This window comes from Mesocricetus auratus, unplaced genomic scaffold, assembly GCF_017639785.1.
Source record: "Mesocricetus auratus isolate SY011 unplaced genomic scaffold, BCM_Maur_2.0 Super-Scaffold_100015, whole genome shotgun sequence".
Classification (NCBI taxonomy): domain Eukaryota; kingdom Metazoa; phylum Chordata; class Mammalia; order Rodentia; family Cricetidae; genus Mesocricetus; species Mesocricetus auratus.
The window spans coordinates 20022494-20035969 of record NW_024429198.1 but is presented as its reverse complement, the minus strand read 5'-3'; the positions used below and the strand labels follow the sequence as shown (position 1 = coordinate 20035969).

Sequence of the window (13476 nt, the reverse complement as noted above, 5' to 3'; positions counted from 1 at the left end):
CATGAAGTTTACCACTCAGGTCACTTTCTCCATGACATGCAGTCTAGGACTACAGCTCACATGTGAGATGGATCTTCACAGCTCAGTTAACCTAACAGGCATGGCCAGAGACTATCCTAATGACAATAGTCTCACAGGCATGCCCAGATGCTTGTCTCTTATGTTACTCTAAATCCTATTAAGTGAAAAATTATTAGCCATCACAACTCGCCCCTGTATCAACTTGATGTTCAGACACATCACTTAAACCATATCTTTCTACACCTTGTCTCCACAGGCTTATGTCACTCCCATAAGACAAATTGCAATTAATACAACTTCAAAAGCCTCCAAAGACTTTAAGACTTTCAATACTGTTTAAGAGATCGAAGAGCAATCCTCATATATGAGGATTCTTACACAATAAAAAACAAATTGTATACTTCAATTTGCAATGGCACAGGATTGTATACTTCAATTTGTGATGGCATTCCAAAAGGGAAGAGTGGGAGAAAAATAAGGATCAGACCAAAACAAAACCAGATCCCAGCAGGTGAAACACCAAATCCCACAGCTGCAAGTTCAGCATCTGGGGTTCCTGATGAATTCGCCTCCAGTTGTTGCTTGCGGCACACTCCTTTAGCTGTTGCCTGCAGCACACACTCACAGCCTCTAGCCTAAGCATCATTACTTGGGACCTGTTACTTTCCTTAGAGAAAGGTCCCATGTTCCTGACATCTCCAACCTCAACCATGTGACTTTACACAGGCATTCCCAGAGTCTAACTTAGTCTAGATAAAATCTCACAGGCATGCCCACAGGCTTGTCTCCTAGTTGATGCTCAATTTTGTCAAGTTGACACACTATTTATCTTCACACATCCATTCCCAAATCATCAGCATCCTCTGCCGTGCTAATACTCTGCATCACTCATGGTGACTTGGTGGTAGAAATCCCATATAGGCAACTTGAGAAATAGATAGCATTTTTCTCCTTACAGCTTACAGGATTGGAACTTAATCATATCCCAAATACAGAGGCAGGGTTCCTTTTCAAGTACTTTTCTTCAATGGACATTAGCCTCATCAGTAGCAGGTCAGAAGGAGAGCCTTAGAAGAAAGGGGAAGTCATCACTCCTCCTTGCAAATCTCTCAGAATCTACGTGTTCTGTACCATGTAGCCATACAACCACATAGTGCAAAGCTACCCAACACATTTCAGACAAGTTCCTTGCAATCTTGTTAGCTAGCCTAGCATTTTATGTGTTTGTTTTTGTTTTCACGTCTTTAAACTACTCACGTTGTGTAGATCTAAAATGAAATCCACAGAAGTTCCTGCACTATTCCTGAGAAGCCTCCATGAAATAAAGAAGATGCCACTACAGGAGGCTGAAAATTCATTTCAGCCTCTAGGTCAGAGACTGGGTGTTCTTGGTCCTGGGGAACACTACACAGGCAAAGGCCACCACCTTTCCTCCTTGTGCTCTTCTCTCCAAGGGTTTAGAAGATTTGCTGAAAATTACCCACCTATTGTCCTCTTATAAAAATGATAGAAAGATGACACTCAGAAATTAAGTAAGAGATGGGCCAAGGATAAAACAAATAATAAAAGAGACCCTGTTCTCTTTTCTATTCACCTAACAAGTTTTTCACACAGTTTATTTTAAAAACTAATAGACCATTTAAATTCATATTTGTGTAAATATCCGCAAATGCGACACAAAAAATTTTAATACCATATTTTTTGAAAAATTTCTCACAAAAATATAAAGTCCCCCAGTGCTTGTGAAAGCTGCTACCCTTTCCTAAAAATCTTTTCGACGAGTCACACTGAATCTGTGTAGCATCTTGAAATAGTTTCCTATTCATCTGTACTATTTTGTAACTCAGTATCATGATGGTAATTGAGGAGAAAGATGCCATTTGGCACAACTGCAAGACCATATATAGCAAAGGAGTATCCAGAGAGCTCCTGGAATAATAGCCAGACACTTGAGGAGCCCATCCATTCCAATCCCACATTAAGCTCTTGGCCACTTGCATGTAATTAGCATGCTAAAAAGAGAAGCAAGACAAGGACACTGTAAGAAAATAACCTCCATTATTCCGATTGGAACACACTGCCCATGTGTCACCAGTCAAAATGAACTAGGCTGAGATAAAAGTAGAAACAGAGTGTGTTATCATATGAAAGTTTGCACAGCATGTCAAACCTAAGGGGGTTATGGAATAAGAAATGTCTCTTCAATAAGCCCCTATATTGCCTTTGCCTGTACTTGCTGCTTCCAGGTTATCATCATATCCTCCCACACAACGGTTTGCAGTCCACCTTTACTGATACTAAACTTCATTTGCATAAATCACATAGAACAGCTGTTGAATTATGAGCTATGCTCACAGGGGACACGTTGTCAAATATCCAAGGATACAGAGAGTACAAACCACAATACAGTTGTTCTCAGCAGAGTCCTCTGAGTTGGCCATGCATTTCCTTGTAATTGTAGTGATTATCTACTCATCAGGCCACTTTCTGCAATTCTGAATGGTCCAATGCACTCCCAGTTTGTTCTCCAAGTCATCATTCTACCCTCTGAAGGTCCAAGAATAGAAGGAAGCTGAGTTTTCTTTGTTCTGATACCCTTAGTCACAGCACAGCAAAGCCACACACAAGGTACAGCAGGAAATGAGCAAGGAGGAAATAGTCTGCCCATTGCTAGATTTCCCTTTGCTGCAGTAGTGTATCCAGCATTCAAAAATCATCTTTGACTACAATGATACAAAACACACATCAAAAAATGTAGCCTTGTTTTCAGTCAGGTGTCAGATTTCATAGCAAGAATTTGTATCCAGAAGACTTTCTTAGTGGCTCATCTACAGCCATGAACACATGGTGAGATTTCAAAATAAATTATTCAAATTCCCTGAGCAAATGTTTATGTGAAACCCCTCAACTAGTGACAATCTCAAGAAAGCAAGTGTGACACACAAAACAATTCCATTTTCACTGAGTCTTTCTCATGGCATTTAAAATTTTTTAAAGAATGGATATATCTCACTAGAAGCTTTTTTTCTAAATCTAGGTTTTAAAATGAATATTTTTATTATTTTTGATGATTTTTGTTGTGGTCTAAGAAACTGAAAACATTTGTCCAGGCATATTCTGAATATCAATGGTAGTAGATCTAAGACGACAAATGGAAAATGAACAACCAGAAAATAGAAAAGCAACCAGTCCTCAGGTAATGAGAGCAATTTTAGTCCCTTAAGAAAAAGTCTCACTGCATAAGTAACAGAACTGCCATGTTTCTAGAGATTTGCTAAAATGCTCACTCATGTACGCACAGACTCACTCACTCATTCCTATCACCAGTATTCACTGAATGCTCCAAAGTGACTATAAAGATATTTAATCTCAAGCAATATTGTGCTTTATTCTAATTAGTTCTAAAATTTGTTCCACTCAAGACTATGCATGCCCCATTAGAAATCCAGGTCTAAAAACCTAAGCAAACTGGAGGGATTCAATATCAGGACATTCAGAAGGAACTATGGACACCTGGTGAGTGGCAGATGCTGGGAGGATCTGTGTGTGGAGGGGCCACTATCACTCTGAACACATGTGTCAGTACTCACTGAGATGAGAGGACAGCTTGCTCCAAGGATACTGAAGGCTTCTATGGCCCTGTCTTCCATTCTAGAGCTACTGAAACCATTCCCATGGTTTGAAACAACTAAGAAACTGGATGGGTTGAGTAATTATCAATAGTCAACACTTAATACTTTTATGAAACTGAAATGTCACCATATTCTAAATGATGTAAGATCATTATGGTTTTACTTAAAGCTGCAAACAGTAAAACTGAAAACTCTTTGCCCATGTGACTGAGAGACACCCAAGTCTACAAGTCTGCCTTCCATTGTTTGAACTACTGCTGACCACACAGAGCCCACCCAGTTCTGCAATTGTTTTGCGTATATGCAGCAATTATTTACATTTTAAAATGAGAGGAAGGGAAAACTCAAAGGAATACCATTCCTTGAAAATAAATTTGATTAAGTGAAATTAAAACTCCAGTATTGCTAAGTGAAACTTCCCTGGAATATAGTCATGTCCATCCATCTATATGGTGTCTGCAGCTGTTTCCAAGCTAGGGTGGTGGCTACAGTGCCCCTCAGAGTTTAATTAACTTTCTATTCTGGCCCTCTGGTTTAAATAACCAAGTAAAAAGTGAAGGTATGTTGGAGCTATGTTTGTAACCCTTTACTCAAATAATCCCTGCCACCATAACTTGCTTTGAGGGATAGATTTACCCACACCTGTGGTGTAGTCCTTTCTCATAGAGACAGGTAGGTGAAGAGGCACAGACAGCAAAGAACAGAAAATGTATCAAAACAAAGGGAAGATATTCCTTAAGACATCTATAAAATATGGAAAAGCAGATGCATGCAAGGGACAAATGTCTGGAAGGTATCATCTACATGATCTACATTGTCTCTCAGTCTCTCCCTATACAAGTTTTTCAAAGTACCAGAACACAGGAAGTCCCAAATGCTCCCACCCTCCCTCCCTCCTCTTTCTCCTATCTCAGAGCCATCTGGCTTTGGGAACTTGGAGAATCAACAGTACATAGGGCTGTTCAGTAAACATGACGGCTACATCAGTGCACAAAGCTCATATACATATTTCACTCAGCAGAGCATCATCAATCTTGTCTAGTGAGTGATGTCACCAGACTTGAGTTGCCTACATGTTATGTCAGCATATACATCTGAAACGTATGTCTGGATATCACCTTTTTGCTATTGGGCATGATTATGAAAAGCTTTGCCTCTCACTCTGCTATTGGACCCATGAAAACATCAAGGAGAGCAACAGCTAGGTAAAACGTCGAAGTGAGACAAGCTTGCACACACATGGACAAATTGATATCGTCATGATCAAGCACTGGAGATGTTTCCCGGGGACAGCATGCCAGGATGGAATCTGAGCCCTCCCATTTTATTAATAAAATTTCAAAATCTCGGGTAATTTCAGTGATAATTCATCAGCTTTTTAGTGCATTATACTAACTATGAGGTTCAGTGAAGGCGAGAGTAGCCCCTCATATCCCAAGAATAAAGGAGTTCTAGGCATGCCTCGCAAATATGTCTAGAAGTTGGACCTTAGAACAATGGGCAAGATAAATACAAATGCTGCAGATTTTGTACCTATTATGGTGGACTATGGTATTTTAGTAATAAGGATTTAAAATTGAAAAGTAATTAAATGCCCTTTACCTTTTATGAGCGACTTTCAGATAATTCTTACTACTCTGAGAAGAACTGTGGCCCAGAGTGCATTAAGCATGTTTACGGGAAAAGCACCTGGGATGATGAGTGAAAACAGCTGGGGAGCTTAAAAGGTATCTGGCCAGCATGCAAGCCTCAGTCCTTCCCCAGGCAGACAAACCAGGCAGACAGCACTCATCTTTTCCTCGGTTCCAGTAATGGTGGAGGAGGAAGGAGAGTTTTCCCTGTTGGTCTGCTGCTTCGTGATGCTCTGTAAGGCTGCTCTGTGTCATTACTCACCAACAACCTCTAAGACTCCCTAACTTCCCACTGGCTGCTCAAATGCAATCCACCCAATGGTGACCATTCCACACTACAAATTAACAATGACTCTCTGACTTTGAATAAAGCTATTCTGTGAAATAACGACATTTAAAATTCTCCAAATCTAAGATCTGCAAATATAAGAATATTCAAGATGGATGTAAATTAGACTCATGGGGAAGGACATCTGGACTGTGACTGTGCTTAGAACACTGAGATCAGTATATCTCAGTGCTTTCAAAAATACTGGTTTGCTAATAATTTATGATGATGGGTTCAGTTGGAAACTGGGATATGTTTTGGCTTTAAAAAGAAGTAAAAATGTAGGTGAAGAACACTGTTAAAAATGGAAAAAAATAAAACAATATGGAATTCACAATCACCTAGTAATAGAGCAATCTTCATGCCTACAGATTATGATATATATACACAAAGGAACACTATTTAGTCTTAAAAAAGCAAAAGTAACAAAAAAATCTCTGTCACTTGTCACAATACAGATGAAGCTTAAGGGTTCTATGTTAAGTGGAATAAACCTGGAATTGAGTGATAAATGCCATATAACTTCACTTATGTTTGGGACCCACAAATATTGATATTTTTCCAGTAGAATGGCAATTATTAGAAAATGATATAGGTTGAAGTATGAAAAATGGAGACAGTGGTGACCAGGCATGAAATTTCAGTTAGATGCAGGGAGTAAATTCTGGTTCCCTGTGTTGTCAACAATAATGTTCTTTATAATTCAGAAGAGCTAAAATACCATGTCTGAGATAATCCAACCAAAGAAAAAATGTTAAATATCTGATGTGGTGAATACATCAATTAACCATATATAATCATTCCACAATGTACCTATTACTGAAACATCTCTTTGTACCCTATAAGTTTATACAGTCAGTATTAATTAGTTAAAAATAAAATTTCAAGAGTTATATGAAAAGGGAGCCTTTCTGCCTGGGGAAGGACTAAGGTTTGCATGCTGGCCAGTTACCTTTTAAGGCAATTTAGTGACAACATAAGGGTAAAAAGAAATACCTCTTATCAGAAGGAAACAAAACCTCTATTTCTTAGCAGATTGAACAAGTAATGACTATGACAGGCAAGGGAACAGTCATTCTTAGCATGACATGTATGTTTATGCAATTAATGTATAAAATAACACATGGAATAGGTGCCATCACCTATTAAAGATAATTACTAGGGAAATGGCTCAGCGGGTAAAGGCACCTGCAACCAAGCCCAATAACTGAGTTTGATCTTCAAATTTCACATGGCAGGAGAACCAACTGTCACAAGTGGTCTGTCCTCTGACAGGCACAAAAATGGCATGGCATACACACACACACACACACACACACACACACACACACACAAATGCACACAAACACACACTAAGCAAATAAAGGTAACAACTAATAAAAGTTAACTGGTATGTACAATAATACTGTTAGGACTTCTTGTGTATGTATGTTTTTTATCTGGAGGCACTGGAGACTAAGTTTTACTTCAAGATTAAAGTGTCCCACACTGCATATTACCTAATAAGTGTTATCCTCTCAAAGATGTATATCACCAACATCATTCATAACCTAAAACGTGGCTTCATCAGTTTATAATGTCACCAACATCTTGAAGTAAATATGATCTTATATGTTCATGCATCTCAATCTTCAGGCATAATTATGTGATTCAAAATAGAATTAGCTTTTACTCTTAAAATACCATTAATGTATCATCTTGGATGCATTAATAGATTCTGTAAGTAAGAAGGAAGGTAAATGCATTTTAATCACCTCAAATGTCTTAATTAACTTCTACTACTAATGATACAACAATTAAGGTGTAAATGTGGCTGCTTGATTTCTCCCAGGTTCTACCACTGAGCATAACTGAAACATAAGGCAAGCAAATGGGAGAAATTGAATCTTGATGAGAAAAAAAAGAGGAAAACTAAAGTTTTACATGGCACTCTGTGGCATGTTTTGCTCACACATGTCTGTCCTGGAAATCACTGTCTCTGTTGCCTCATGAACAATAAGACCATGACGACATAATGGCAACAAACACTCCTGGAAAGTGCTTGATGAAATGCATCAAACGCCAAGGGCAAGTCAAGCTTCCATGCACTGACAGTCTCCTTTGGCCCTGAGCCCACAAGGGGGAAGTCATGCCTGCTGGTCCACATGGACCTGATGAAGATCAAATAGAGAGATTAGGGTGGGAAGGTTAGTCACAGTACACACTTCCTGGGGAGATGGTCTCTCTTTAAAACAGTTTGCCCTTCTCTTGAATCAGAGTGAGACTAAATTTGCTTTAGATCAGAGAACACAGTAGATGTGAAATCATGTGAGTCTTAATAGATTTGTTAATGTTCACTTATATCCTCCTGAGACCCAGACACCATATTTGTGGAAGCACAGTATTTGGGAGTAGAACTGGGTTTCCAGTGAGTATCTAAGACTGAACCCCAATCAACAGTCACCACCAAGAACAAGTCAAATGGACAAGATACCCCGGATGCTCTGACAAGGCCAAACCTCTGGATTATAGTTCTAGGTAATTCCATATATGGAACAAAGATCCCTAGATAACCTCAGTCAATACACAGATGATAGTGAGATAATGAGTTATAGTGGCTGTTTAAATAACTTAGAATTTAGGAAGTTCGTTATATAATCAAAGACTTTCTAATCCTTCTTAGAGACTTGAGTGAAATCCAGCTCCTGCCTATGTCAAGTTTCATTCATGAAAAACCTTGAAACATCAAGACAGGCTAGCAGATGACTAAGAAGAACTTTCCAACATAGTGGTTAAGACCACAGACCCTGAAGCCAGATTGACTGAGTTAGAATCCTGATATACTCCTGAGACTGGCTGTGTTCCAGTTTCACATTGTTTAATGTAGAGATAACAGTACTGCTCAGATTACTAATGTGTTACAAAGACTAAATATTAGTACCTGTGTGTGTGTAAGGCATTTAGAACAGTGGCTGGCACAGACTCACTACTCAGCAAATACCCAATATTATTGTTTATTCTCTATTCTGTTCTTGTCCAGTGAACTGCCTGCTCATAGCCATGAGATGACCCCATGATTAGGAAACAGAGACACAGACAGGAAAAGGAAGAGTCATGCACACACTTTCTGTTTGATTCTGACCTGGAGGAGGAAGTATTATATCAGGCCACAGGAACATGGAAGTGATGACTGGCTGATGACTCCCATGGTCCTCTCATAAAGAGTCAGAGTGAATATGCAGGCTGTGGGTCTTCCATATTAAAGATGACAAGCTGAGAACAGAACTCTACCCCTTCATCTGAGCATTAAAAACCATTCTTTGGGGCTTCGTGATCCAATTCCAGTTAAGTAGGGCAGCAAGCTTGGATTGGAGTATAGTTCAGTGGTAGAATATTTGCTTCATGTGTGTGAGGGTCAGAGTTCAATCCCTGGCACCTTAAAAAAATGAGCATCAAGCTTTGTAAGTGTTGAGTGTAGTCATACAAAGTTCTTTAATCTCTGCATGATGCAACAACATACTAGCATAGTATTCATGTGAACCTCCTTCTAAACATCACTTTCCATCTCAGTGTAATAATGGGATAATGTTACAGATCATATATATAACTGTATATATATATATGTGTGTGTGTATTTGTACATACAAGCTTATATATGTGTATATAACAACAAAACTAATCTTAAATACATGTGTAATGTTGTGTTAACTTGGAGAATTTTGATTTTTTTGAAGGGTAAGTATTTGGGGAATCACTTTTGTTAAAATAATTACTATATTTTTAATGAAGCAAAAGAGATGAATTCTTTTTGCTCTAGGATTATAATGACTTTTACCTCTGTTCATTTTTCATAAAGAGGCTGCAAAATTAATGCTCTCAATTAAAGTTTTTGAAATATCGAGCATTCCATTGTAGCACCATACATCTTCTCACCAGGTTCACTATTGGAGACAAGACTCCTATGTCCTAACTCACATGTATTCTACTTATCACAGACACAACAATGCCAACCATGCCATGACCTTTGGACACAGCTCCAACAGGACAAGATAAGTAGATCCATTAACTCATGCAGTAAGACGTTCTGGGAAAGGTGTCAGGTCTGTGCTGACTTCAGTGTGGCCACACCTCTCATTAGATCAGCTCCCCCTTTTCAAGCAACTTGTAAGCCTGAAGTGGAGAAATTCTCCCTTTCTCTTCATGAGTGCTAACCATGCCTGAAATGCAGCTCTCAGAGATGCAAATTAACTGCATAATAAGTAAGGCACCAATTAAACACTAAGAAATTTAAATTATTAATGCAATAATCCATTCTGGGTTCCTTCAGAAGCACTACAGTGCCATGCATGTTATATAGCTCAATGTAAACTGGATTTGGTAATATGGATACAAACAGGTTCCATCATGTTCCCCTCTCCACTTTCCCACTGCCTCCTTCATGACTGCTCAATCTCCCTGTCAGATCTCTGCTACACATTTCCCCACTTTGTTCTGGATATCATTCTCAATATTCTGCATTTTAGACTCCATCAACCTACTCAAAGAAATTGAGTCATTTCCACCAAGAAAAATAAGGGAATGTGGAGAAAGAAGTACACTGGGGGGCATTTGCATGCCTAGGATACTGTGTCCATGTGTTGTGATTTTTACAGAAAAGTTTGAAACTATATACAATCTCAGCAGCATTATTGAGAGCACCTGCAGGGAACATGTCTTCATCCTCTATGAAATGAATGCCACCAAGAATTAATATGGGCAAAATTTAACTCATACGGAACAGAAGCTTAAGGAGGAAGAATACTAGAGAGCTGAGCTGACTGTTTCACCTGGAAGTTTCTGCACTAGTAAGTGGCCACTTCATTTGCATCATCTGCGTTTCCATAAACTGGACTCCACATCGTTTGAATAAATGTGAAAATGTCTACTAAAAGAGCTGTATAACATCTCTAACTAACAAAACAGAGAAGCAGGTTCTGTGACATTTTACCGACTTACTCTCTAAGAAACAGAACTGTTGGTAATTTGATCAGCAAATGACAAATTACGAAGGAAAGCATTGGTTAAAACGTCCTTTGAATTTCTCAGACAGAATGTCATAAGCACATCCTACAAATTCTAAATCTTGGGCTTACTTCATCTTGCATTAAATACTCCTAAGTAGCGTAAAGGGGATTGCTTAAGTAAAAATAAAAGTCATGTGTACCCTTGTTAACAAAATTACTACTGGAAAAGTAAGAGCTGTGTCTACCTGGCAAGGTTGCTTCATTTTAATGGCTGTGACATGGTATCTATAACAGCACAGTTCGCAGGTCCAGGAGCCTCTCTCACTGATCCACTTTAGAAGACACAGCTGATGTGTGTACCGAACAGACCCGTCACATCGGCAGGGGTTTAACAACTCACCCTGAAAAGAAAACAGCTCACTGTGAATATTCCAGTTTCTGCCTCTGCTTAAAAATACCTGAGCTTCTAAACGGTTTACCCAGTAGGATACAAGCATCAAGTTCTATCCCAGAAAACCAAATTAAAATTTTATATGTCTGATGGGAATGATACTAAAGTCTTAAAAACTGTTTCCAAGATAGTGCTTAGAGTTATGGCATAAATGTTCCACTGACATACAAAATGTCTGCAAGACATGGCCCCCAATACCCTTGGGAGAAAGCTCTACTGTTAAATCTCTTTAATAACTTTTAAGTGGATGGTCAGATGCATTTCCTCTGCAGTTATTCTTAATCATTGCTGAAGAAGAAATGCATGGCAGAAAGCAGCTCATAGTAGCATTATGCTTTTACTTTTTCTAAATGCAGCATCATAAATATTGACTCGGGCATTATATTTCTGAAAGCCTCCATAGTCTTCCTTACTTTTAAAGACATTAAACCCAGTGTTTTCACACACTTTGGAGGGGCGATGCATTATCTTTTCCCCTGCATGATGACTATCATGAAAGTTTGCATGTGCCTCTAATGGCTTTATAATTTTTGAATTGTGTTTCTAACAAAGCTCAAGTACATCGATTGGCTAAAATAGCCTTTCTCTTAAAGTACTTCCTTTTACAGAACTGTAGAGCCTTTTGCAGTAATAATTTGCAATAAGGAAACACCCTCTTTTGGTAGCATGACTTACACGCCCCCTTCCATTTGTAGTCTAAGACTAGGCTCCCTGGATACATTAATAGGAAACAGACTTCACCTTTGCAGCCTATAGATTTTATTCCACTTGTAAGCTAAAATACTTTGAGTAATTTCACAAGAAACGCTTGATAATGTTGCCATTATAGCACCTGAGGCGTAACCGACTGCAAAATCGGGTAGAGCGAAAAAGTGTAGGTTAAACTGATTTCGGTATTCACCGCTAAGTCACTTTTTATCTGCCTTCATAGAAAGGGGTCTGGAGTGGAGTGGAAGGCACCACTGCGAGGCGTGCGCTGTCCGCGGTGCTGAAAAGGTTCACCGCCTGCAGACATGGGGTCCCTCTGGCCTTACCTGCTCTGCGCCCTGGAAGCAGATCTTGCAAATGGGCTGATGGTGCTGGTGCTGATGGCCCGAGCGCTGGTCGCCACCGCCTCCGCTGCTGCTGCTGCGGCTGCTGCACACAGAGCGTGTCTCGGGCTGATCTCCCGTGCCCCGCCGCTCGCCCTCCCCGCATGCTCCGGCCTCGGGCTCTCCCGGGCCGCCTTTCTCCGCCGCTGCCTCGGGGACCACCACCTCAGGAAGGCGCTTCGGACCTTCGCATGAGTCGCCGGCCGCTGACACCTCCTGGTCGCGGGGCAACAGAGACGGCGGCGGGGGTTCATCCTTGCGCCGCGGGGCCACCTCTACCAGCCTCTCGCCCGACCCCGCGGTGCGCTCCAGAGGAGCGGGCAGAGGCGGCCGGTAGCGTGGGGAGGTGGGGACCAGGGTCGGCTCTCCAGGCGGCGGAGGCGGAGGCGGCAGGGGCGGCTCGGCTTCGCGACTGTCCACCCGGCTACACCGTTTGCTGCACTCCTCGCTCATGGTGGAGCCGCCGCCGCCCTCCTGCCCGCCCGGTGGCGGGCCGGGCGCGGACTGCAGCCAGAGAGAGCACTAGGAAAGGCCGGAGGGGAAGGAGGGAGGAGAAAGGGAAGGGGGAACCAGGGCACCGGGACTGGGAGGGCGGGACCGGGAGGGGACCCGGAGGATCGTCGCGGCGGCGGCAGCAGAGGCGGCTGTTCGGCTGAGCCGCCGGCTCGGCTCTGCTGGAGGCGGCGCAGAGTTCGGCTGCGCGTGCCAGGCGCGCGAAGGGGGAGGAGGGCGGAGATGCGCAGGGAAGCTGGGAGGGAACAGGCGCGGGACTGGGGCGCGGGGAGGGGGGAGTGCGAGTCGTGCGTGAGAGGGAGGGGTGGGGTGCAGAGAGGACCCGGCTGCAACTGGGGGATCCCTGGGCCGCTTCCACCAACCCCGCCCGGGGCCGCCTCACGTCGGTTCCGGGGCGGATTGCCCCTCTCAGAAGCGCACAGCACTGCGGCTCCCGCGAGCTAGGAAAAGGGGGAGGGGTCGGAAGCTTCTGATCCAAAAACCGTTACTGGGTGGGTCTGGGGGGGGGAATTCCGTGACAGCGGCCGGGTGGGGGCGCGATGGACCAAGCGGAAACCCGCGTGGGAGTGGGGATGAGGGAAAGACAGGTATCCCTGTGGTGCAAGTACCCATTGAACAGAGGCGCGCGAAAGGGCTCCTGGGGGCTGAGGCTGTAACTGCTTTTTGCTCCACTGTTGTTTGGCGGGTCCCAATCCTTTCCCTTCAGAGGATTCCACATCCCAAGTGCCTTCAAACAGAAGCCTCTGTAACCTTCCTCATCCCATTCGCGCCCTGAATCCTTCAGACCCCTGTCCCTGCCCCCTGCAGTATGTGTCCCGGGTTTATAA

At 42.1% G+C, this 13476-nt stretch overlaps 1 protein-coding gene across 2 annotated transcripts in view; it reads right to left on the bottom strand.

The window, feature by feature from the left end:
- Positions 1-12865, bottom strand: part of Marchf11 (membrane associated ring-CH-type finger 11) — a 103202-nt gene extending 90337 nt beyond the window's left edge. Inside the window, exons 1-2 of one of the 2 annotated variants that reach the window (XM_021233669.2) lie at positions 12080-12865; positions 10840-10995 (exon numbers count right to left, since the gene is read on the bottom strand). In XM_021233669.2, coding sequence (XP_021089328.1) covers positions 10840-10995; positions 12080-12589 — 666 coding nt within the window. In that variant the 5' untranslated portion in view covers positions 12590-12865. The remainder of the gene's footprint in view (positions 1-10839; positions 10996-12079) is intronic. The other variant, XM_005081304.4, reaches the window with a different exon arrangement.
- Positions 12866-13476: the final 611 nt, after the last annotated feature.